We start from the raw sequence: 25,656 nt of genomic DNA, 5'->3' as shown, positions 1-25,656 counted from the left end.
TTAGGGCCTTTTTAACTTAAAACTTCAATAATATTCCAACTGGATGATTCCAATGTCTTGAAAAACGTTATGGAACACAGCTACCCCTCACGTGAAAGCGCGCCACAAAACTCATTCTGAGTCACTAACTTCCAGGTCCTCTTGTTCGCTCTGTGTTCACCGCAAAAGCCTGAAACTAGGTTCTAAAGACTGTTGACATCTAGTGGAAGCCTTAGGAAGTGCAAAATGAACCCTAAGTCACTGTGTGTTAGACAGGCAATGACTTGAAAAGACTACAAGCATCAGATTTCCCACTTCCTGGTTGGATTTTTCTCAGGTTTTTGTCTGCCATATGAGTTCTGTTATACTCACAGACATCATTCAAACAGTTTTAGAAACTTCAGAGTGTTTTCTATCCAAATATACTAATAATATGCATATCCTACGTTCTGAGCCCGAGTAGTAGGCAGTTTAATTTGGGCACCTCATTCATCCAAACTACTCAATACTGCCCCCGGTCCCAGAAAGGTTAAAGGAATGACTGTTCCATCCAGAGCAAAGCATTAAAGGGGAAGTTCAGTATTTAACTTGATGTTTTGTATTGGCTGGGAGACTCTGTAATCCATGGTTTCTATTTTCTTTAAACAGCAAAGACACACTTTAGCCAGCAATTGAAATAAGTGGGTGATGGGGTAACCGTGCAATGTAAAGGTGGTTTACTTTATGCCCCAATGCGAAACACTAGAGGTATTGTAATAGGCACAGCCTTTCCACACTAGTCCTGTACACTAGTATTCTCAGATCTAATTTAGTGTGGTTCAGGAATGGAAATACACCTCCCCCAAATTGGAAGGGTGATACTGCTATGATTATCAGCAGGGCTGTATTTCTCAGTCTTGTACACTAGGTGGCGGCATTACTCCAGAGTCAATACTGAGAACTGCGGATGAACTTAAGGTGCTTGGTAAGCAACATGCAGCAGGAACTCTTAACTTTAAACACAGTCCCTTGGGAATGATGTTCCTAAGGAGGGAAGTCTTGACTCCTGTTCGAAATGTTAACCTGCCGTTCATATTAGTTCTCTGAGAAGAGATCAGGCTATGGCCCTGATAATTTTGTGATCTTTATGTTGGCGCCACCTACCACATGTGGATGCCATAAAAAAAAAAGGTGCTAATTAAAGATTGTCAAATTGTCTCCTTTAGGAATAAAGGGTGTGTCTGAGGAGACCACCACAACCTGTACAAGATGATGAAGAACGGTGAGCTCAAGATCCCAGCCATCAATGTCAACGACTCAGTCACCAAGGTAGACCCCATCATCCTCCCTAAGTAGGGCCATGCATGCCTCATCAGTTCTTAAAGTGCCATAAAATAAAGGTACTGTACGTCATCACCCTCCTGAGTAAGCAGCGGTATTGACTCCCTCTCTATAGATCGTTTGACAACCTGTATGGCTGCAATGAGTCTCTGATTGACGGGATCAAGCAGGCCACCGACGTGATGATTGTCGGAAAGGTGGCGGTTGTTGCCGGCTACGGTGACGTTGGTAAGGGCTGCGTCCAGGCCCTCCGTGGGTTCGGTGCCCGCGTCATCATCACCCCATCAATGGACCCCATCAATGCCCTGCAGGCTGCCATGGAGGGTCTGGATCCTTTTTAGTTTGATTATGTTATTGTTCAGATTTAATTTACATTCTCAAAATATTATTGGAGATTGGTTATAGGTGTGCATTCAGTTATCTTGGGTGCCTAGCAAATATGATCTGAAGAATTTGTTTTAAGTTAAAGGCCATTTATAATTGCTGTACATACTATGCAAACAATTTCTGTTTGACCCCATGCCATTTGTTCACTGCTGCAGAGGTATCAAGCTCAAGTGTAAAAGTAATGTTGTACATTGTTTTTGTGTAGTATTTAATTGGCTTTTGTGATTGTTGTAGGATATGAAGTCACCACCATGGAGGAAGCTTGCAAGGAGGGGAACATCTTTGTGACCACCACTGGCTGTGAGGACATCCTTTTGGGCAAGTAGGTATCATTTTGGAGTCTGGTAGAACACCATGCAACCCATGTTAAACACTGTCTGATCAGAAGTACACGCAGTCAAGTAGGGCTGACCCCATTTAATCAATTGTTTGGGCAATAGGCTGTTGGACGAGCAGTCGCAAATAGATTGTTTTCGTTCATGGCACATAAGTTTGATTTGCTCCTGTCTCTGTGGACTAAGCCATTGTGGAGGTCACGGGGATGACACGGTCCAATAAGAAGAGTGTGGCTAAGTTGCACAAGGTATGTCTCTCTCAGAATGCGCTCTCCCGCCATTTCGTCCACATTCATTGTTTCATAACTTCATTGTGTGAATTGTTTGCCCTTTTATTGTTAGTCTATCATTACATAGATCACCAGTAGTACATTGTTTCATTCCGTTTATGAGTTCTCAATTTATTCATCATATTTACTTTGGAGTGCTCGTGTCAATGTTGAGTAAGGACACGCACCTGATTACGCATATAGAAGTAGGCCTATGCCACCTGGCCTGCGCGCAAGTGTAGACCTATATGTTTGCACATTTGGGACGTCTGTCTTAACTCAACACCACTAATGACCAGTGGCGCTTCTTAAAGTCATTTTTTCTTCACTTCAAACCACAAGTAAACCAAGTCTGTTTTTAGAATCCATTGAGAATGACAGTAGTTCAATGTATTAGCGCGATATTTCCATCTCTCTCCCTTTCGATAACCACTGCATGAAAGGGGGAAAATGTCATGCTCTGATCCAGGTGAAACGCCATAAAATACCTGATTTACTTCTTATCCCTTGCACAAATGGCCTACAGCTGTGTCTGTCCTGAGCTCACTGGATACGAGGGCCGTGAATATTTTATACAATGCTGCACGTTTCCTATCGAAAGGTTCGGGCCGGACCAAGTCAATACGTTTTTTTGCAGACAGGCAATGTGTTGCAAATATGTTTTAAAAAAAAATATATATATATATATATATATAAGTATTTTTTACAATTTTTATAGGATTTGTATTAGGCTGTTTTATACCTGCAGGCTGCAATGTTTTTATTTGTTTGCTTTATGTTGGCTATTTCTACATGGATGGCAATAGAAGTAACTTTTAGATATCCTCTTCAGCGTCTGATCCCGTTAGCGGGATCAAAATCCAGCGAAAAATCATATCGCCAATTAGCATTAAAAAAATTAATAATTTAAAAAAATAAAAAATGTTTTGTTTGTTTTATAGATACACCTCTCCTGAATCGACCCACGTCGTCCGATTTCAAAAAGGTTTTACAGGAAAAGCAAATCATTAGATTATGTTAGATGAGTCCATCGTAAAAAGCAGCAACATAGCCATTTTCCGACCAACCACTTGCATCACAAATAACCAAAAAACAGCTAAATGCAGCACTAACCTTTTACAAACTTCATCAGATGACACACCTAGGACATCATGTTACACAATGCATGCATTCTTTTGTTCAATGAAGGTCATATTTATATATAAAAACAGCATTTTACATCGGCGTCTGACTTTCACTACCTATTTTCCCCTCAAATGCGTCCCGGGAAACAGTCCTACAATTCCCTAAATTACTATTCGAAAACGATTTTTTAAATTTATATTGTCAATCTAACATTTATAGATGAATATCTCTTGAGAACACCTGTCATACCAGATTTTAAATTAACTTTACTGGGTAATCACACTTTGCGATAAAAGGAGATGCGATACTCAGAAAATGAGCTAATAAACCGAGCTCGGCGCCATCTTGGAACAATCGCATGTCACATCTCATCTTGTATAATATTGTCAATAATCGCCTACCTTTAGTTGTCTTCATCAGAAAGCACTTCCAGGAATCCCAGGTCCACAACAGATGTATTTTCGGTCGAAAAAGTCCATCATTTATGTTCCATTAGCTTTCTGTTGTTAGCGCGTCTGAATGCTGTATCAAAATACTCTGCCGGGCGCGGCACAGCCGTTTCGAAATAAAACATTTTTTTCCCATTTAGGTTCGTTCAAACATGTCAAACGTTGTAAAACATTAATCTTCAGGGCCTGTAACACCTAGAGAGCCAATAAGATTCGACGGGGACGGTTGCAGAGTGTTTTGAAACATTTCCAAAGGTGGGGGTAGACAGCGCCGCCGGCGTCATAATGGTGATGGCCCATCCCCTGTGACCAATTTCCAATGCGTCTCATTCACTGAGTTTCGACTGTATAAGGCTCAAACCACTGTGAAAAGACTGGCGACATCTAGTGGAAGCAATAGGAAGTGCTCACTGAACCATTGTTAACGGTGTGATTAATAGGGAAAGATGAGAAGTCGAGTCCACAATTCAGAATTCCACTTCCTGGTTCAATCGGTCTCGGGGTTTTGACTGCCACTTGAGTTCTGTTATACTCACAGACACCATTCAAACAGTTTTAGAAACTTTAGGGTGTTTTCTATCCATATATAATAAGCATGCATGTCCTAGCTTCTGAGTTTGATTAGTAGGCCGTTGAAAATGGGAACGAATTTTTTTCAAAATGCGCTGTGGCGCCCCCTATCCTAGGGTATCCTCAAGAGGATATACTTTCTTTATTAACCACATGACAATGATTTTGAGATTCGAAGACTTATAAATTAAATGAAACAGTTATACAAAAATATGCATCTGAAAACCATAACTGGCACGCAAATTAGTACAAATGGTAAGATGATAAATTGTCACGCCAAATGGAGAAGGTTGCCGGTGGCTGGTGTAGCCTATTACCGCCAACTTCAGGAGCGTAACACATAATCTGCAAAGGCCAGGAAGAGGAGAGGGGTTGGGAACTTTTTTTTTTTTTTCTTTAAATCTATTTTGATCTCTTGAGTCATTCGTGTGTCTTCATTATTTAATCACAGTGTGCTTAGCATCAGGCAAGCTCCGTAGCCTGCATATAGTTGATTTTATTAAAACGCATAGGGTGTCTACATATGGAAAAATTCACGTTTTAAAATTTCAACCAATCGATTGGTCGCAAAAACTTTTTTGCCAGGGACAGCGTTAGTCAAGCATTATTTGTATTAAGTGATTCAATGCAGCACAGGAAAAAACATTTAGAAGTTACTTCTACATACACTACCGTTCAAAAGTTTGGGGTCATTTAGAAATGTCCTTGTTTTTCCATGAAAACATACATGAAATGAATAGGAAATGTAGTCAAGACGTTGACAAGGTTATATATAAATAATTGTTTTTATTTTTTATTGAAATAATAATTGTGTCCTTCAAACTTTGCTTTCATCAAAGAATCCTCCATTTGCAACAATTACAGCCTTGCAGACCTTTGGCGGTCAAGTTGTCAATTTGTTGTGGTAATCTGAAGAGATTTCACCCCATGCTTCCTGACGCACCTCCCACAAGTTGGATTGGCTTGATGTGCACTTCTTACATACCATACGGTCAAGCTGCTCCCACAACAGCTCAATAGGGCTGAGATCTGGTGACTGTGCTGGCCACTCCATTATAGACAGAATACCAGCTGACTGCTTCTTCCCTAAATAGTTCTTACATAGTTTGGAGCTGTGCTTTGGGTCATTGTCCTGTTGTAGGAGGAAATTGGCTCCAATTAAGCGCCGTCCACAGGGTATGGCATGGCGTTGCAAAATGGACTGATAGCCTTCCTCCTTCAAGATCCCTTTTACCCTGTACAAATCTCCCACTTTACCACTACCAAAGCACACCATCACATTGCCTCCACCATGCTTGACAGATGGCGCCAAGCACTCCTCCAGCATCTTCATTTTTTCTGCGTCTCACGAATGTTCGTCTTTGTGATCCAAACACCTCAAATTTAGATTCGTCTGTCCATAATACTTTTTTTCCAATCTTCCACTGTTCAGTGTCTGTGTTCTTTTGACCATCTTAATCTTTTGTTTCTATTGACCAATCTGAGATATGGCTTTTTCTTTGCAACTCTGCCTAGGCCAGCATCCCAGAGTTGTCTCTTCACTGTTGACGTTGACTGGTGTTTTGCAGGTACTGTCTCTCCTTTTCTGGGGAGTTTCCCATTGCTTGGAAGGCAGCCACGGTTCGTCCTTATTTAAAGGGGGAGATAAAGCTAATCCTAACTGTTATCCTCTCTGGGCTAGGCGGGACGAATTCGTCCCACCTACGTAACAGCCAGTTCAATCCTGTGGCGCGATTTTCAAAACGTTTGAAATGCTATTACTTCAATTTCTCAAACATATGACTATTTTACAGCTATTTAAAGACAAGACTCTCGTTAATCTAACCACACTGTCCGATTTCAAAAAGGCTTTACAACGAAAGCAAAACATTAGATTATGTCAGCAGAGTACCAAGCCAGAAATAATCAGACACCCATTTTTCAAGCTAGCATATAATGTCACAAAAACCCAGAAGACAGCTAAATGCAGCACTAACCTTTGATGATCTTCATCAGATGACAACCCTAGGACATTATGTTATACAATACATGCATGTTTTGTTCAATCAAGTTCATATTTATATCAAAAACCAGCTTTTTACATTAGCATGTGACGTTCAGAACTACCATACCCCCCGCAAACCTCCGGTGAATTTACGAAATTACTCACGATAAACGTTCACAAAAAGCATAACAATTATTTTAAGAATTATAGATACAGAACTCCTCTATGCACTCGATATGTCCGATTTTAAAATAGCTTTTTGGTGAAAGCACATTTTGCAATATTCTAAGTGCATAGCCCAGGCATCACGGGCTAGCTATTTAGACACCCGGCAAGTTTAGCACTCACCAATATCAGGTTTACTATTATAAAAGTTTGATTACCTTTTGTTGTCTTCGTCAGAATGCACTCCCAGGACTGCTACTTCAATAACAAATGTTGGTTTGGTCCAAAATAATCCATCGTTATATCCGAATAGCGGCGTTTTGTTCGTGCGTCCCAGACACTATCTGAAATGGTAAATCAGGGTCGTGCGCATGGCGCAATTCGTGACAAAAAAAATCTAAATATTCCATTACCGTACTTCGAAGCATGTCAACCGCTGTTTAAAATCCATTTTTATGCCATTTTTCTCGTAAAAAAGCGATAATATTACGACCGGGAATGTCCATTTAGCTAAACAGAGGAAAGTAAACAAAGCTTTCGGTCGACGCGGGCACGAGCCTGAGTCTCACAGTACTGTAACCAGCCACTACCCAAACGCGCTACTTTTTTTCAGCCAGAGCCTGCAAAGCCACGATTCAGCTTTTTACCGCCTTCTGAGACCCTATGGCAGCCGTAGGAAGTGTCACGGGACAGCTAAGATCCTCACTCTTCAATAAACAGAGACAAGAAGAACGACACCTTGTCAGACAGGCCACTTCCTGCATGAAACCTTGTCAGTTGTTTGCCTGCCAAATGAGTTCTGTTATACTCACAGACACCATTCAAACAGTTTTAGAAACTTTAGGGTGTTTTCTATCCATATGTAATAAGTATATGCATATTCTAGTTACTGGGTAGGAGTGGTAACCAGATTAAATCGGGTATGTTTTTTATCCGGCGGTGTAAATACTGCCCCCTAGCCCTAACAGGTTATAGGCCTGTTTATTGACAAGTTTTTCCAACACTTTTGATAATCAACTGACTGGCTTTCTTGATAGTATTCTCTCGGGCATGCAATCTGGTTTCCGCTCAAGTTATGGATGTGTCACTGCAACCTTAAAAGGTCCTCAATGATGTCACCATTGCCCTTAATTCTAAGCAAATTGTGTTGCTATTTTTTTGACTTGGCCAAAGCATTTGATAAGGTAGACCATTCCATTCTTGTTGACCGGCTAAGGAGTATTGGTGTCTGAGGGGTCTTTGGGCTGGTTAGCTAACCACCTCTCTCAATGAGTGCAGTGTATAAAGTCAGAATCTGCTGTCAGCCACTGACTGCCACCAAGGGAGTACCCCAAGGCTCAATCCTAGGCCCCACACTCTTCTCAATTTACATCAACAACATAGCTCAGGCAGTAGGAAGCTCTCTCATCCATTTATATGCTGATGATAGTCTTCTACTCAGCTGGCCCCTCCCTGGATTTTGTGTAAAATGCGCTACAACAAAGCTTTCTTGGTGTCCAACAAGCTTTCTCTACCCTTAACCTTGTTCTGAACACCTCCAAAACATTTACATTTTACATTTTAGTCATTTAGCAGACGCTCTTATCCAGAGCGACTTACAGTAGTGAATGCATACATTTCATACATTTTTATTTTTTAAAAAATGTTTCCCGTACTGGTCCCCCGTGGGATTTGAACCCACAACCCTGGCGTTGCAAACACCATGCTCTACCAACTGAGCCACACGGGGGACCAACAAAGGTCCCTCCTCCCACAGATGTTATTACTACCGCTGAGGGTTTAGAGCTTGAGGTAGTCACATCATTTAAGTACTTGGGAGTATGGCTAGATGGTACACTGTCCTTCTCTCAGCACATATCAAAGCTGCAGGCCAAAGTTAAATCTAGACTTGGTTTCCTCTATTGTAATCGCTCCTCTTTCACCCCAGCTGCCAAACTGTAAACTGGTCATCTCTGTATACCCGTCGCAAGACTCACTGGTTGATGCTTATTTATAAAACCCTCTTAGGCCTCACTCCCCCCTGTCTGAGACATCTACTGCAGCCCTCATCCTTCACATACAACACCCGTTCTGCCAGTCACATTCTGTTAAAGGTCCCCAAAGCGCACACATCTCTGGGTCGCTCCTCTTTTCAGTTCGCTGCAGCTAGCGACTGGAACAAGCTGCAACAAACACTCAAACTGGACAGTTTTATCTCTTCATTCAAAGACTCAATCATGGACACTCTTACTGATAGTTGTGGCTGCTTTGTGTGATGTATTGTTGTCTCTGCCTTGCGCTTTGTGCTGTTCTCTGTGCCCAATAATGTGTGTACCATGCTGTGTTGTCATGTGTTGCTGCCTTGCTATGTTGTCTTAGGTCTCCCTTTATGTAGTGTTGTGTTCTCTCTTGTTGTGATGTGTGTTTTTGTCCTATATTTATATTGTATTTATTTTTTATCCCAGGCCCCCGTCCCCGCAGGAGGCCTTTTTGCCTTTTGGTAGGCCGTCATTGTAAATAAGAATTTGTTCTTAACTGACTTGCCTAGTTAAATTTAAGGTAAAAAAAAACATGTATAGATATTTAATGAAGCTGCCAGTTGAGGACTTGTGATGTCTTTCTCAAACTAGACACTCTATTGTACTTGTCCTCTTGCGCAGTTGTACAACCGTCCATTAATGTATGCACTGGTGTTCTCCCCAGACACTTTGAGCAAATGAAAGACGACTCCATCGTTTGCAACATCGGCCACTTCGACTGTGAGATTGACATGAACTGGCTCAATGCCAACTCAGCCGAGAAGATCAACATCAAGCCGCAGGTTGGACTAACCCCCCCACACTCACACACCCTAGATGTGCTATGTATGTTATGTTGTCTTCTGTAATTTAGTTCTCCAGTTTTGTCGTAAACTACCGTTCTCCTGCCAGGTGGACCGCTACCGCATGAAGAGCGGTCGCAACATCATCGTCCTGGCCGAGAGCAGACTGGTCAACCTGGGCTGCGCCATGGGCCACCCCAGCTTCGTCATGAGCAACTGTTTTACTAACCAAGTGTTGGCCCAGATTGAGCTGTGGAAGAACACCAGCAAGTACCCCCTGGGAGTCCACTTCCTGCCCAAAAGGTGAGCCATTTTTAAGAGAAGCGACGTAAATGCACTTGTCTTTTCATCATTACATTGACACGTGTATTCTGTAGCTATTTAGTTGTGATCGTCCTATATACGTTTTTTTCACAACCTGGAAAGGGTTCTAGGTTTTCTTTGCCTGCAACTCTGCACAGTGTAATCGGGAAAAAATGTAGTGTCACTGTATTCTGAAATTGGCCCCACTAACTCCTGGTTGAAATAGGTGGTTTCGGATACTGTGAAAAACATCAAGTGGACACAGGTAGCTTTTTTGACTTCTCAGAATTGGACAAGCATTTGTAGTATGTTATCAAATATGCCCCATTAACATCACATCGTGGCCTTTATCCAGTTTGCAGAACCACGTAATGCATATATTTCTTGAGTTGAGGATGTTCTTAATACATTACTATTGGCAATTCTACCATCTGACGGGTGCTTGGGAATTTAACTATCAAACTGGTTGTTGGCTTTGATTAACCCTGTAATAGGTAGCCGAAATGAAGCTCTTTGTACTTGGAGCTGAAATTGAGCACTGCGCAGTCATTTTAAATTGAATGACACATGGGTTGTGGTGAACATCTTAAGGCCTTTAGCTGAAGCCACACACTCAGAGCTGAGCGCAAGAGATATGCTGGTGGGAAGTTGGGAACAAAGCCAGGGATGGTTCGAGGTCAGTCTATTGCCTTAAGAATGTAGTTTTATTTATTTATTTTGTTTAAGAGTACATGGTCTGTCAAACATAAGAACCACCACTGATATCCCTCATTATTTTCCTGCTGGACATAATGTTCAGCCTTTTTTGACAGCTCCTTTGTGAATTATGTATGTTCTTGAGACTGGCATTGAGACCAGTTTTGGCATTTTTCCAGCGATTTTGACCTAACTGCTTGGGAGCAACCAAGCATGTTTTTGTTTTCAGGGGAAAATGTGATTTGCATGATGATTGAACCCATTACTAATAAGTTTTGTCCCAGTGTAAGGAAACTTTATTCTGAATTTGACTTGTAATGTCCTTTTTCTCTTCTTTCTGCAGCTGGATGAGGAGGTGGCTCCCGCCCATCTCGACAAGCTCGGCGTCAAGCTGACTAAGCTGTCAGATAAGCAGGCCAAATACCTGGGACTTAACTGCGAAGGACTCTTCAAGCCCGACCACTACCACTATTGAAAAGTTTGTCAGGAAGGTGGCCAAGCAGCGGCCCAGAGTCATGGTTCAGTCTGGAGGTGGTGTGGTGGTGCATGGACACATGGGTCTGGGTAGGGGAAGATTCCCAGGAGTCTTCTGGTGGCTAGGACATTTTTGCTAATCCTCTGCTTCAACTTGCATTCAAAATGTCTTGCCCACTGTATACACTTGCCTTTAGACTCTAACCAGAGCTCCATTGCCTTTCAAGTAACAAGTGCTAAATGGCTTCTCAAGGCCCCATTCTTGCCCGATTTATTTTAGTTGAAAGCCCCAATCCCTGTACTATTCAGGTTTACATATACAATGTAGTGGCTAATATGGCAATAAGTGCTGGTTTCATATTGTCTTAAGGAAAATCCACCAAAGTACCACCAAGGCAGTTCTTGCCTGGCTTCAAGTGTACTTACTCAGTTCTAGAACAATTGTAATGACTTCCCTATTTTTTTTTGTTTTGTTAGCTTTATCTTGCCAGTGTTGTGAGCTGTGAGAGAATGGGGTGAGGTCAGGTCAACTATACTAGCATGTTTAGCGGTTACATCATGTTTATCTCAAGTGTTGCATTTCATACAGGAGTTGTACTATTGGGAAATGTGACGCAATAAAGATCACATTTTAGTGGGTTGTAATTCTCTTTTATTAACTTTTGTTTGATTGCTGCATGGCAAATGCAATGCAAGAGTTGAAATAATGCAGAGGGCAACTCCACGCAACCTGCCGGACCCCTCAATTGAAAATGACAGATTCTGTCAGGACACTTCATTACTGCAATTTGTCTGCCCTTTGCTTAAGTCTATTCCAAACAGGTGAAAATTGACACGTTTGAACCTAACTGGAGTTATGCGAAGCTATTCATTGGGGGATTGCGTGGATGAACGCTATTAATTCAAATTTACACTGCAATCGCCCATCAACTTAGAGATTTTGCTTTTGATTCAATGCTACTTGGCTCCGGAGGATCCATCAACTAATTGAATAATGGCGTTTCTTTCGCCGTTATTGGCACCAACTCAGTGGCCTGGTTAGTGTCCACCCTGAAATTGGAAGGTTGTGAGTTTAATCCCTCACCGAGTCATACCAAAGACTGTAAAAATGAGACCGGATGCTTCTCTGCTTGGAACTCACCATTAAGAATATAGATTGGAAGGCCCTGCAATAGAGTAGTGTCCTGTCGAGGGGGTGTATTTCTGTATCAAGCTGTCTCGTGCTACAGAAATATGAACCGTTCCGGATCGCGCAAGGCTGCTTACCTTTGTTATTCCTTGTACTTGTCTCCACGCCAACTCAACATACTATGAAGAACTTTACAGTATGCATTACAAGCATTTGGGTTTGAATGTTAGTCAAGAAAAGGTAGGAAGAAATTATTTTAAAGCTTGAATCGTAAACTACAGTCTGCTTAACGCTCATACTACCGACACAATTTTGGATCATAGCCCAAAGGTGGTTTATTAAATGTTTCATTACTTTGTCAATCAACTTGTTCATAATATAAATTATCAATATGGACCTTTTTTAAAAAGTAAATTAATCTTTGGGTTGTCCGAGAATTTATAGCACGACTTTTAATGCTCCTTGGTTGGGGTCTGAGCAGATTATTTGTTGCAAACGCAATAAAATGGGGGTCCGATAATCCAGGATTATGAGGAAAAACATTAAGATCCACAACATTTATTCCATGGGACAAAACTAGGTCCAGAGTATGACTGTGGCAGTGAGTAGGTCCAGATACATGTTGGACAAAACCCACTGAGTCGATGATGGCTCCAAAAGCCTTTTGGAGTGGGTCTGTGGACTTTTCCATGTGAATGTTAAAGTCACCAAAAATTTGAATATTATCTGCTATGACTACAAGATCCGATAGGAATTCAGGGAACTCAGTGAGGAACACTGCATATGGCCCAGGAGGCCTGTAAACAGTAGCTATAAAAAGTGAGTGAGTAGGCTGCATAGATTTCATGACTAGAAGCTCAAAAGACGAAAACGTCATTTTTTTTTTGTTGTTGTAAATTGAAATTTGCTATCGTAAATGTTAGCAACACCTCCGCCTTTGCCGGATACACGGGGGTATGGTCACTAGTGTAACCAGGGGGTGAGGCCTCATTTAACACAGTAAATTCATCAGGCTTAAGCCATGTTTCAGTCAGGCCAATCACATCAAGATTATGATCAGTGATTAGTTCATTGACTATAACTGCCTTGGAAGTGAGGGATCTAACATTAAGTAACCCAATTTTGAGATGTGAGGTATCACAATCTCTTTCAATAATGGCAGGAATGGAGGAGGTCTTTATACTAGTGAGATTGCTAAAGCGAACACCGCCATTTTTAATTTTGCCCAACCTAGATCGAGGCACAGACACGGTCTCAATGGGGAAAGCTGAGCTGACTACACTGACTGTGCTAGTGGCAGACTCCACTAAGCTGGCAGGCTGGCTAACAGCCTGCTGCCTGGCCTGCACCCTATTTCATTGTGTAGCTAGAGGAGTTAGAGCCCTGTCTATGTTCGTAGATAAGATGAGAGCACCCCTCCAGCTAGGATGGAGTCCGTCACTCCTCAACAGGCCAGGCTTGGTCCTGTTTGTGGGTGAGTCCCAGAAAGAGGGCCAATTATCTACAAATTCTATCTTTTGGGAGGGGCAGAAAACAGTTTTCAACCAGCGATTGAGTTGTGAGACTCTGCTGTAGAGCTCATCACTCCCCCTAACTGGGAGGGGGCCAGAGACAATTAATCGATGCCGACACATCTTTCTAGCTGATTTACACGCTGAAGCTATGTTGCGCTTGGTGACCTCTGACTGTTTCATCCTAACATCGTTGGTGCCGACGTGGATAACAATATCTCTATACTCTCTACACTCGCCAGTTTTAGCTTTAGCCAGCACCGTCTTTAGATTAGCCTTAACGTCGGTAGCCCTGCCCCCTGGTAAACAGTGTATGATCGCTGGATGATTCGTTTTAAGTCTAACACTGCGGGTAATGGAGTCGCCAATGACTAGGGTTTTCAATTTGTCAGAGCTAATGGTGGGAGCCTTCGGCGTCTCAAACATTAAGAACACCTGATCTTTCCATGAGGCTGACCAGGTCAGCTACATGTTAATATTGGTTCATTATTTGGCAGGCACTGAACAGACAAATGTGACAACTAGCTAGATGGCTACAGTAGTTGCCTTGGTAACCAAACACAGACTTGCTAGTTTAGCTAAGCAAACCATCATCCATCTTTACTATTATGAAAATCTAATTCAACAATGAAGTTAAGTTTTCCAATTTGACTTTTGCTTTCAAAAGCAGTTCAAATAGATCATGCAAGAATGAACTTAGCCATTGAATTACATCATGCAATAGGGAAATAATGCACACTCTAGAATGCCCTTCAAGCCAGTCAGAAATTAGTATTCAACAATGCCATGATATAATCAAAGATGTTCTATTTGTGGTAAAATGGTTTTAAATATGCATTGATAAATGATTAAATACACATTTACCTCAACCTTTATAAAGGGTACCTTTAATATAAAGTGTTACAGGTTGTTTATTTGACCATTTTAAACAACTATCAAAAGACCACGTGCATACGAAAAAAGATTGCAGTCAGAGTGCAGTATAACTGCAGTATTCTGCAATTACTGCGTCCAAAATACTGCAGTCGACTGCAGTTACTGCACTTTCAAAACTGCAATCTTTTTTTGTAAGGTTGGGAATGCAAGGGGCAACTTTAGGGATAACCAAAGTACCCTGTGTGCCATTAGACATACTGAAACGTTGAAATTGCTGCCAAAGTGTTTTCCTGAGGCACGTAACTGCTCAATCAACCTTTTTCTAAGACTATTTTCTTTTGCCTGTGAATGGGAAACAGCTGCTGCCTGTGGTACCCAAAGTGTCACTCCCTCCCGTTGATGTGTTTTGGCTCCTCACTTTTATGACTTGTACTGGCTGGGCCTGGTCAATGTTTACAGCCCAGCTCATTACACTGCTCTGAGCAGCTCAGTCCTCTATCATGAGAGCCACTGGTCTGACTTTGATCTACGCAATGCTATTTACCACAAGGTTTTGTCATTGAAAGTGTCTGAGTCTGCACAGCAATGTTCTAGATTATTGGACCATTGGCTTTCATACTTTCTTAGTTCTCTGGGAGGCTCAAGCAATGTGTCTGTCATCACAATCAGTTGAATAAGAGCCAAGTTGGTTGGGAATTTTGGGGAGGTCGCAGAGGTTAATAAACTCAGCAAAAAAAGAAACATCCTCTCACTGTCAACTGCGTTTATTTTCAGCATACTTAACATGTGTAAATATAAGATTAAACAACTGAGACATAAACTGAACAAGTTCCAGAGACATGAGACTAACAGAAATGGAATAATGTGTCCCTGAACAAAGGGGGGTCAAAATCAAAAGTAACAGTCGGTATCTGGTGTGGCCACCAGCTGCATTAAGTACTGCAGTGCATCTCCTCCTCATGGACTGCACCAGATTTACCAGTTCTTGCTGAGAGATGTTACCCCACTCTTCCACCAAGGCACCTGCAAGTTCCCGGACATTTCTGGGGGGAATGGCCCTAGCCCTCACCCTCCGATCCAACAGGTCCCAGACGTGCTCAAAGGGATTGAGATCCGGGTTCTTCGCTGGCCATGGCAGAACACTGACATTCCTGTCTTGCAGGAAATTGTGCACAGAACGAGCAGTATGGCTGGTGGCATTGTCATGCTGGAGGGTCATGTCAGGATGAGCCTTGGTAGAGGCTCAAGGCCGCGGCAGACGGATTACCAGGACGGGTACTCAGAGCATGCACGGACCAACTGGCAAGTGTCTTCACTGCCATTTTCAACCTCTCCCTGACCGAGTCTGTAATACCTACATGTTTCAAACAGACCACCATTGTCCCTGTGCCCAAGAAAGTGAAGGTTACCTGCCTAAATGACTACCACCCCGTAGCACTCACGTTGGTATCCATTAAGGGCTTTGAAAGGCTGGTCATGGCTCACATCAACACCATCATGCAGGAAATCCTAGACCCACTCCAATTCACATACCGCCCCAACAGATCCACACATGACACATTCTCAGTGCCCTTTCCCATGTGGACAAAAGGAACACCTATGTGAGAATGCTATTCATTGACTACAGCTCAGCGTTCAACACCATAGAGCCCTCAAAGCTCATCACTTAGCTAAGGAACCTGGGACTAAACACCTCCCTCTGCAACTGGATCCAAGACTTCCTGACGGGCTGGCCCCAGGTGGTAAGGGTAGGCAACAACACATCTGCCACGCTGATCCTCAACACGGGGCCCCTCAGGGATGCGTCCTTAGTCCCCTCCCGTACTCCCTGTTCACCCACAACTGCGTTGTCAAGCACGATTCCAACACCATCATTAAGTTTGCTGACGACACAACAGTGGTAGGCCTGATCACCAACACAAATGAGGAGCCTATAGGGAGGAGGTCAGAGACCTGGCAGTGTGGTGCTAGGACAACAACCTCTCTCTCAACATGACCAAGACAAAGGAGCTGATCGTGGACTACAGGAAAAGGAGGGCCGAACACGCCCCCATTCACATCGACAGGGCTGTAGTGGCACAGGTCAAGAGTTAAGTTCCTTGGTGTCCACATCACCAACAAACTATCATGGTCCAAACACACCAAGACAGTCGTGAAGCGGGCACAACAATACCTTTTCCCCCTCAGGAGACTGAAAAGATTTGGCATGGGTCCCCAGATCCTCAAAAAGGTCTACAAGTGCTCCATCGAGAGAATCCTGACCGGTGTCATCACTGCCTGGTATGGCAACTGCTCGGAATCTGACCATAAGACGCTACAGAGGGTAGTGCGTATGGCCCAGTACATCACTGGGGCCAAGCTTCCTGCCATCCAGGACCTATATACTAGGCGTGTCAGAGGAAAGCCCCAAAAATGGTCAAAGCCTCCAGTCACCCAAGTCTGTTCTCTCTGCTACCACAATGCAATCGGTACCGGAGCGCCAAGTCTAGGTCCAAAAGGCTCCTTAACAGCATCTACCCCCAAGCCATAAGACTGCTGAGCAATTAATCAAATAGCCACCCGGACTATTTACATTGCTTTGTTTTTACGCTGCTGCTACTCGCTGTTTGTTATCTATGCATAGTCACTTTACCCCTACCTACATGTACAAATTACCTCAGCTGAATCCTCATACTATTAGCTGTTCTTTTCGGACAATGAATCTTCTTTCTTGTCGCTACCAGTAACTTTGCCTCGTAACCGCAACTTTGCAGGGTCAAAGAAGCAAGCAAGTGTACTGCAATTGTCCTTACACAATTCATCAGAGGTGACATCCAGAACACTATCAAACAAAATAATATAGCTGCAAGCAGCCACGCCGGGTTTCAAGCTTTGGCCCCATAGCGCCACCATCAGGACAAATGGGCTAGGATGAGCTGCTTCTGTACTCCTTATCACGTTTGCCAAATATCTGACCTTAACATCGAACAGATCACGCAATTTGCTTTTGATTCATTTTGAAACATTTTCAGTGATGTTGACTACTTTAAATGTATTTTCTCCAGAACCGCGGGACAGTTGGCACCAAATTTGCTATATAGAATCTATGTACCCATGTCTTTTCCAGGACTCTAGCTCAAAATATATGGCTGCTATGAGCCTGCATGAATGGTTTTGCCTGTCCAACAGTGCCACCATGCAGCCAAACTGAACCGTACTTTACAGGTTAGCTAGACTCATATCCCTGAGTGTGTGTGCCAAATTCCATGTGGTCGATATGAATGTGCTTGCATATGTTGAGTCTTGACAGTGTTTGGAACAAGTGTACCAAGTTGTTACAATACTAATATTTTTTTTACATTTTAGTCATTTAGCAGACGCTCTTATCCAGAGCGACTTACTTTTTTTTTGTACTGGCCCCCCGTGGGAATCGAACCGACAACCCTGGCATGGCACACACCATGCTGGCGTTACAAACACCGTGCTCTACCAACTGAGCCATTTATGTGCCAGGTCATGCCCACTTGAATGTTTATTGGTCAGTATTGTTGTTTGACATACTAGCCTCAAAAATTGAGAGATTTTTGGTCATTAGATGCCATATATCAAGTTTCATTCAGATCGGTCATTCTCTGCCAGAAGAGTAGCGTTTTAAGTGTTTTTCACAAAATTCTTAATGGTGGAAAATTCTAAATGGCGGACCTTGTGGGTCCTTGAGGCAAATGTGTTCCTTGTGAGGAGAGGGAACTATGTACCAAATTTCCGGACTCTAGGTTTCACGGGGTGAGGGGTGGGACTTTTCAGAGTTTGCATCTTCAATCACTTGTGGCAAATTGACATGGCATTGCTTGAGAGGGTGTGGCCCTTGGCCGTTAACCTTTTTTACACAACCCTGTAAGTCTTACCATCTCACAGAGATTTGCATGTGAATTTTTTCTTACAGAAGAAGAATAAAAAGAATGCCAAAAAATACAATAAGGTTTAACCCAGCTTCACTGCTTGAACCCCTAATAACCAATGCCAACAAATATAATAAGGTTTCTCGCAGCTTCGCTGCTTGAACCCCTAAGGATAAACTGATGAGATGGGTAATATTTTTGTAGCATGTGGGCTTTTTTAAGTGTTCATCATAGTCCAAAACGTGTATGCTTATGCACAGCAGTGTTCTACAATATTGGATTGTTGACTTTCATACTTTTCAAATTCTCAGAGCAGCTCAAGCAATTTCTCCAACTGTCAACACATTCAAATGAAGAGGAGCCGTGTTGGTTGCGAATTGTGGGGAGGTGTGCGTTTGGCCTTTGCTCCTGTGGATGTTGGTCTCAGAGCTGCGTAGTTATGTTGCAATGAGACGCAGGACTATCCCATCTCAGCGTCTGTGGACTATGATTTACGTTTTCGTGGGTGCAACACAAGTGCAATAGAAACCAGGCGTCCAGTACTGCTGCAGTATGATGATTCACAGCCATGATCTAAACAAGCGCAGCAGTTCAAATGCGTTTAAATGTGAAGATGACTTCAATGCACATAAATAAAGTTACCAAAAATGTAAATAGAAGTTTATTTCAAAATATATGTTGATTAGATTTTTCGTTACATCAATAAAATAAGTGTTAATACAAGCCATATGCCATAGAAAAATTCAGTACTAATGTCCTTCAGTAAATGCCTCGCAGTAAATATTGTAGTTATTTATTTTTTTACTCAAGAACAGACATTTTGGCTCCTTGAGTGCTTTTGCCAGTTTTTCTTTCTGTAAATAACATGTCATATTAATATAGAACTATAGAACATTTTTATTTCTCCAGTGCTAGTTTAATTTCTGCTGTCAGTCAAGTGCAATACAACACTGCTGATCATTATGAGGTTGTGAACACTAGCAGCATCAATCTATGAAAACCAGGTAGGGGAACACAATTTGTGCTTTTTTTAAGGTGCTTGCCATGTTTTATCAAAGAGCCAGACAATTTGGCCCCTGGACTTGAAAACTACTCAAGACAGTAAATCCTACACACTGTCTCTTTTACAGCACTGGCATGATGTGTAAGCTACTGCTTCATGTACATGTCTCACAACAAAGTCTTCATTAATAGAATATAATTACAAAATATATTTCGTTTTGTCAGGAAACCAGTTCAATATCCACTATTATAGGCTATGATTTAATAGGCCTTGGGCTAGGCCAACTTCTCCATTTATGGAAAGGTAGTCTACGTAAAGGGCACCAAACTTTAAAATGTAACAGATTTTAATGAAAGGGTCAACTAGTCTATTTAAAATCCCTTTTGCAAGTCCTAGTACACAATTATGGAACCTGTCTGGTGCCGCTTTTTTTTTTACTTCATATGGCATCTACATTTTGAGATAAATATTATTCCAATTATTTGTAATGTCTCAAATTTGGAATGATAGTCCAAGGATGTGTGTGGTTTTAGGCCTACACATGTAGGCTCTGTCCTCAATTAACCTTGGTCATTATCCTCAGAAGTGAGACATCAAACAAGTTGGTATGATAAGCCTAGTCATAGACATTTTCTCTCCTTGTGAATATGCCAATATTTTGTTATTTTTCTTTCATGTCTTCAACACCGCGGATTTCCCATTCGACAATAGCACACAGTCTTGAAAAGGCGGCAGTGGCAGAAAGCGCAGTACTCACAGCACACATTATTAGGGGTTTTGCAGCTTCCCCACAATGGCACGCAGTTGGCGGGAGGAGGTGGACGTTTGTTTTTGACGCTGAATTTGTTCTGTGAAAGGAGGTTAATGATTTAGCCTTGCCTGCACTTACACTAAGGGTACATCAATGAACATGAATGAATGCCGTAATTAATGATGAATAGCCTACAACAAAGCATGAATAGTGTTCACTTTACAATAGGGCCCTCCTTAGTAAATTCAGAAAAGTTTCCTGGATGCAAAGTGACTAAACTAATATTTAGATAACATGAACTTAATTAGCATACAAGCTATTTGAAGCAATTTTCACCTCTTTGCTAATATGATCATGAATGTCTTTAGTAATAGTTTAGTCAACAGAATGCATGTTGCTTTGTAAATGCATTAATATATTATGTATTTGTGTTAACTCCTGCATTTACTCATGTTTAATAATGTACCCTTATTGTAAAGTGTTACTACTTGACTCATACTTTTCATCAAGTAGAAACATGCCTTCATTCACACTGAAATGTTTTTACATTCAATGTCACAATAAGCTTTTTTTTTTTTTTTTTTTTACACTATTGGCTGTGTATTTTAGACTTATTTCCACCAACTTATCAATATGACACAAACATGAATAATTTTGACTTATTTTCAGAACATAGTTACCTTTCTTGGTTTCTTGATTTTGTTCTTTGCAGTTTTGGGCAACTCTGAAAAATAAATGTATTTTACATATTTTCATAAGGTATATAATTTAGCAGTTTATCAAGATTGGTGTTAGTCATACTGACGGCTTTGCTTTTGAAGTCAACCTTGGAATACTTAAATACCCAAGCAAAATATATCTGCATTTTACAATAATATTTCCTGCATATAACAGCAAAATGGCACAAGATATCAGCACATATCAAAGAATGGAGTGATTTTTAGCAGGCCATTTATTTTTATTCCACACACTGATTATATGCCAGACCTAATGATTAACTGACCTACAATGACGATGGGTGGAGCATCTGACAGGCTCCCATTCTGTATACTCGAGAAAGAAGACATATTGGTGGATAGCTTGTCCTCCAGTACCATGTGCGAGTATACCAAGAGAAGCCAGGTGGAGCTTAGACAGCTCAGGAGAAACAGGGAATTCATCTGTGTTTTTCTGTCGGCAAGGTCGGCCTAAAAACTGTAGAGGACAGAGTGTTAGAAAGTAGGCCTATGGAAGACTATTAGAGCCCATTTTGATTGCATTGTGGTTGTAAACATATTCATATCAGATAAAGAATTTGAATGTCACAATTTACCCAGCAGCTCAAGATTGTTATTGTATGGAAAATCAACTATAATTGGCACAAAACTGACCACATGCACAGCAAAAAAATACCAACATCTAATAATCAGCACATATCCATTTCTTAAATAAAGCTTTACATAGATTTTTAAAGATAGATATATCTCGATCAATTCTGTAATTGTATCCAACATGCAAGTGCTACAATAGGAACATTTTGAACACAATCTCAGGCCTTTGATTGTTTTGACTGTCCTCAGCATAACTTCTCTATATGGTTTCTTTCAGCTTGGATGAAGCTTTCTGTGGGAGCCTATACCTAGTCAAGCTGAGCTGCTTCTTCCTTATAAAATTTGTTAAACTTTATGCAAAGGAAGTAGTCTCAATAATAGTCTTCAAATAGACATCTAGGGGCGGTTTCCAGAACACAGATTAAGCCGAGTGCTGGACAAAAAAATCCAACTCAATGGAGAATACACGATGGCGCCGTACTGTATCGCTGCCGTCTTGCATGCTCCGACCCAACTTTGCAACTGCACTGTTGGGTAGGGCTTGCAAGTTAAGCATTTCACTGTACTTGTGCATGTGACAAATACAACTTGAATCTCCATAAAATAAATGCTTTTAAATCATGGATAAGTCTTAATATGTGTCTAGGATACCGCCCCATTAAGTGCCTTTAAAACTTGTAAAGCTAGAATAAATGTAATGATTGATTGGCTATAGCATTTCCTCTAAATGTCCCTAGTTCCGTTAATTTTAATTATATTTTAAATAATAATACCTAGTTGTTATGAAATTTACAAAAGACTGAGGTTAACCGTTACAGGAAATTAACATAAAGACATTTCAATCTGGATGAACATGGTGGATTATAACCCTGTGTGGGTATAATTTTCAGTGAACATGTAGGCCTATACAAAGTGTTATCTGAAGTAAAATATTCACAAATAAATCAAAGCTGTCTAACATAAATCAATTGGATCGTGAGGTACTTATTAAATACCTTGTACAGTATGAATTGTATTGCCATGAATTTATATGAAGAAAATATACCATAAAAAAATAAGCAAATTTAATGTATGTCCAAGTGTAATTAATGTGCTCAATTTAAGATGTGAAATTTTAAATTAAATGAATTGGTTTATATTATCTTTACTCTGCAGGTAATTTGCATTATTTGCCCCATATGCTGTTTGAGACCCCCAAAAATTAAGGAATGCATGCAAAGCCTTTTGCTTTTTATATTATCTTAATTATGCAATGCGTCAATAGCCTCCACCATACAAAAAGCATTTTTAAATCGTTCATAATATGTAGGATGAAATAGCTTTTTGACCAGAGTTTAATAGTAAATTTTTTGTAACCAAAATGTATTTATTTAGCCTTTTTTTCATTGGGGTGGTAGAGGTACATAAACACAAAGTATTGATCATTATGATCATATTATGTAGTTAAATGTTGTATTAAAGGAAAAGAAACAAAGAGAGGTGAGCCTTCACCCCAAATCTCCCATCTCATTCCCCCAACCCCACCCATCCAACATGTCTTCCCCTCTGCATACCACCCCTTCCCCATGGTCCTGAAAGCAAAACATGTGTGTATATATATATTGTTTGTATATATATATTTTGTTTGTATGTGTTGGGATTTGTAGGTTGTTTATTTGTATGTGTTGGGCTTTAGCAGAGATTATTCTTTACAGAGTCAAGTGTATTTGTCCAGGCCTCAATTGTTCCTTGACTAGCACCATTCATTCTCGCTGTTGATATTGCTAACGTTATAACTTCTAATAGTAACTGTATCCACTGGAGAATTGGGAGAGAGTAAGGTAATTGCCCTCTAATAGCCAACATCTTTTTTTGAGGCAGTGCTGCCTGCCGGCGGTAATCGTCTCTGATTAATTTAGGTACAAGGAGCTATCATCGTTAAGTAACATAGTAGATGCAACGCACTGAATATTTACATTCATGCACTTCTAACTGCAGGGCACTCCCACATCATATGAAGGAATGTGCCTACCTGATTTAGGGGACACAGTGAACATTTGAGGCCAATTTCGCCGTAAAACATTTCCTTGGTTTTAAATACATTCTGTGAACAAACTTAAAATGTATAAATTGATGGTTTGGATTATTGGATGCCAAGGTCATATTTTTCCATACATTGTTCCAATTAAAGGGTTGTTCAGATTCACTTAGATCTGTGGACCATATTTTTGTCCTCACAACAGACTCTGTCCTTTGAGTGGTGGAGCATTTTTGATACACACGGGAAACTGAGCGTGAAAAACCCAGCAGAGTTGCAGTTCTTTACACAAACCGGTGCACCTGGCACCTACTACCATACCCGGTTCAAAGGAACTTAAATATTTTGTCTTGGCCATTCACCCTCTGAATGGCACACACACAATCCATGTCTCAATTGTCTCAAGGCTTAAAAATCCTTCTTTAACCTGTCTCCCCTTCATCTACTCTGATCTAACAAGTGACATTAATAAGGGATCATAACTTTTACCTGGATTTACCTGGTCAGTCGGTCATGGAAAGAATAGGTGTCCTTAATGTTTCGTACCCTCAATGTATATTATAGAGATTAGTATTTTCGGGAGCCCAGATAATTTATTTATGAATCCCATCATTGGACGGTTCGGTAGTTGGATTTCCTAAGGGATTGATAGGCCAGAATAGGCTATCAAAGTTTTAAATATAGACAAAATGAGTTGTCTGGCAATGTGTATGTGCCTTTCAAATCATGGAATGTTCTTAAACCATTACTATCCATGATATCAGCAAGGGTACGGATGCCATATTTGGACCATTGGTGTATGCAAAAGGCCGCCCTACAGATCGCAAGGCATTATTGTGAAATATTGGAGTATGGGCATGCCATTTCGATGGCATTTTTAATTTTGTGCCAAATAGAGATTGTGTGAGCAATAATAGGATCAAAGCTATTTTACATTGTTTAAGGGATGAAGACTTTTAAAGAGATTTAGAGAGATGTATTAACATTATTTAAGAAGTAGTATTAATTTGACAAAAGTGCTGCATTGATTCTGTGTCACATGTCAATGATAAATTTGCTATTTTTAAATTTTGATGTCAGTATTAATGATTTTACTTTTGTACGTCCACAAATGTTTTAATTGGAAATTCATCACCATGTCTCTGTCAATTATCAGTTAATCTTACTTCTCATCATTGATTTTATTGACCTATTTCAGGTATTTTAATGTTAGTCCTTAATCAATATTGATAAATAAATAAAAATTCTTGAGTGTACTTTTAAAGAGCTGAGATTTACTTTGAAGTGCAAAGTGTAGCAATACAGGTGAAATCAGTCATTGACACCGACATGGTGGCGTAGCAGGAAGTTTGGATTGCCGTGAACCAAAAGGTTGTAAGTTCAAATTTCAGGTGAGAACATGTTGAATATAAATTACTGTATAAATGAACATGCTCAATGTAATCATGTATGTCAACGTGTGTCAAATATGTAAGTTGAAAATGTGTATGTGTGTAGTGAATTCCACAGCCTTTTTTTTATTATAAGATGCCCCAATAACAATTTCTAATTGATACAATTTGAAAAACGCATTTTAATTTGACAGAATTTTTGCCAACGTTTTCTGAAATTGTCGCTAACAAAAAAAAATCCAGTGGAACCAGTTACTTAATAATAATTAGTTGAAACAACTCAATCTTTTTTACAGTGTTAAAGTAAATGCTCTTCTTGAGTGATATGAGCTCCAGCCTCCAAAAAAAGCAGAGCAAATGTGCAGTTTCATGACTAATGCTTTTGTTGGTTGATTTGTCTTCCATATCCTTCAAAGACAGAAAAGCCATTCAAGCTTTCAGAGTTACTTACCTCTGTAGTTTTTGATTGACAGGATCAACGTTTATCTCCCACTTTTTCCTGCAGGTTAAAAAGCTACTCCTCACTCGTTGTCTGCTAATCGACAGAGAAATACCACCCAGATCATGTGCTCGGGCAATGTTTAAGATATGGAATCAGGCAGGGGCGGATCCACATCTTTAGAAAAAAGTCTAAAAGAAGACTACCAGGCAGGCCAGCCTTTTTGGGAAGATGCATGGCTACATGCTGAGAACCAGTTATAATCCACTGTCCTCTTTCGAAGGAGCCTTTGGGATTACTGGGCCAGGGCATGCATCTCCACGACAGGGTTTTAGATATGCGCCAGCGGAGTTGCAGGATCTGACATTTACAACTGTAGGTTATGACCTTATGGGGACGCCTGGGCTTCATTATGTAAAACATTGTGAGTAGTCACATAATGAACACAATGAGCGGTCACAGAAAGCTAATGCTATATTTTTAAGTGAACAGGTG

General features: G+C 40.8%; 2 protein-coding genes across 2 annotated transcripts in view; one reads left to right on the top strand and one right to left on the bottom strand.

The window, feature by feature from the left end:
* Positions 1-11,490, top strand: part of ahcy (adenosylhomocysteinase) — a 33,480-nt gene extending 21,990 nt beyond the window's left edge. The window contains 7 exon segments of the mRNA XM_045691388.1: positions 1,185-1,208; positions 1,211-1,287; positions 1,389-1,623; positions 1,921-2,008; positions 9,266-9,383; positions 9,493-9,686; positions 10,726-11,490. Of these exon segments, the coding sequence (XP_045547344.1) occupies positions 1,185-1,208; positions 1,211-1,287; positions 1,389-1,623; positions 1,921-2,008; positions 9,266-9,383; positions 9,493-9,686; positions 10,726-10,777 (788 nt within the window). The 3' untranslated portion in view covers positions 10,778-11,490.
* Positions 11,491-18,898: 7,408 nt separating this feature from the next.
* On the bottom strand, positions 18,899-25,446 carry asip1 (agouti signaling protein 1). Its single transcript, XM_045692093.1, has 4 exons — positions 25,174-25,446; positions 21,008-21,198; positions 20,685-20,728; positions 18,899-20,101 (listed from the first exon to the last, which is right to left on the bottom strand). The coding sequence occupies exons 2-4, from the start codon at positions 21,162-21,164 to the stop codon at positions 19,934-19,936; spliced, it is 369 nt and encodes a 122-aa protein (XP_045548049.1). The 5' UTR covers positions 21,165-21,198; positions 25,174-25,446; the 3' UTR covers positions 18,899-19,933.
* Positions 25,447-25,656: the final 210 nt, after the last annotated feature.

Source organism: Salmo salar, chromosome ssa12 (genome assembly GCF_905237065.1).
Source record: "Salmo salar chromosome ssa12, Ssal_v3.1, whole genome shotgun sequence".
Classification (NCBI taxonomy): Eukaryota; Metazoa; Chordata; class Actinopteri; order Salmoniformes; family Salmonidae; genus Salmo; species Salmo salar.
This window is presented reverse-complemented; position numbering and strand designations above follow the sequence as displayed.

What these genes read in the sequence shown, in the direction of transcription:
- asip1 (XM_045692093.1), bottom strand. Translation starts at nt 21,164, where the DNA reads ATGAATTCCCTGTTTCTCCTGAGCTGTCTAAGCTCCACCTGGCTTCTC. An exon ending in TCCACCCATCGTCATTGTAG is followed by an intron (nt 20,729 to 21,007) that starts GTCAGTTAATCA and finishes TTTATTTTTCAG; the next exon opens with AGTTGCCCAAAACTGCAAAG. An exon ending in AAATCAAGAAACCAAGAAAG is followed by an intron (nt 20,102 to 20,684) that starts GTAACTATGTTC and finishes CTCCTTTCACAG; the next exon opens with AACAAATTCAGCGTCAAAAA.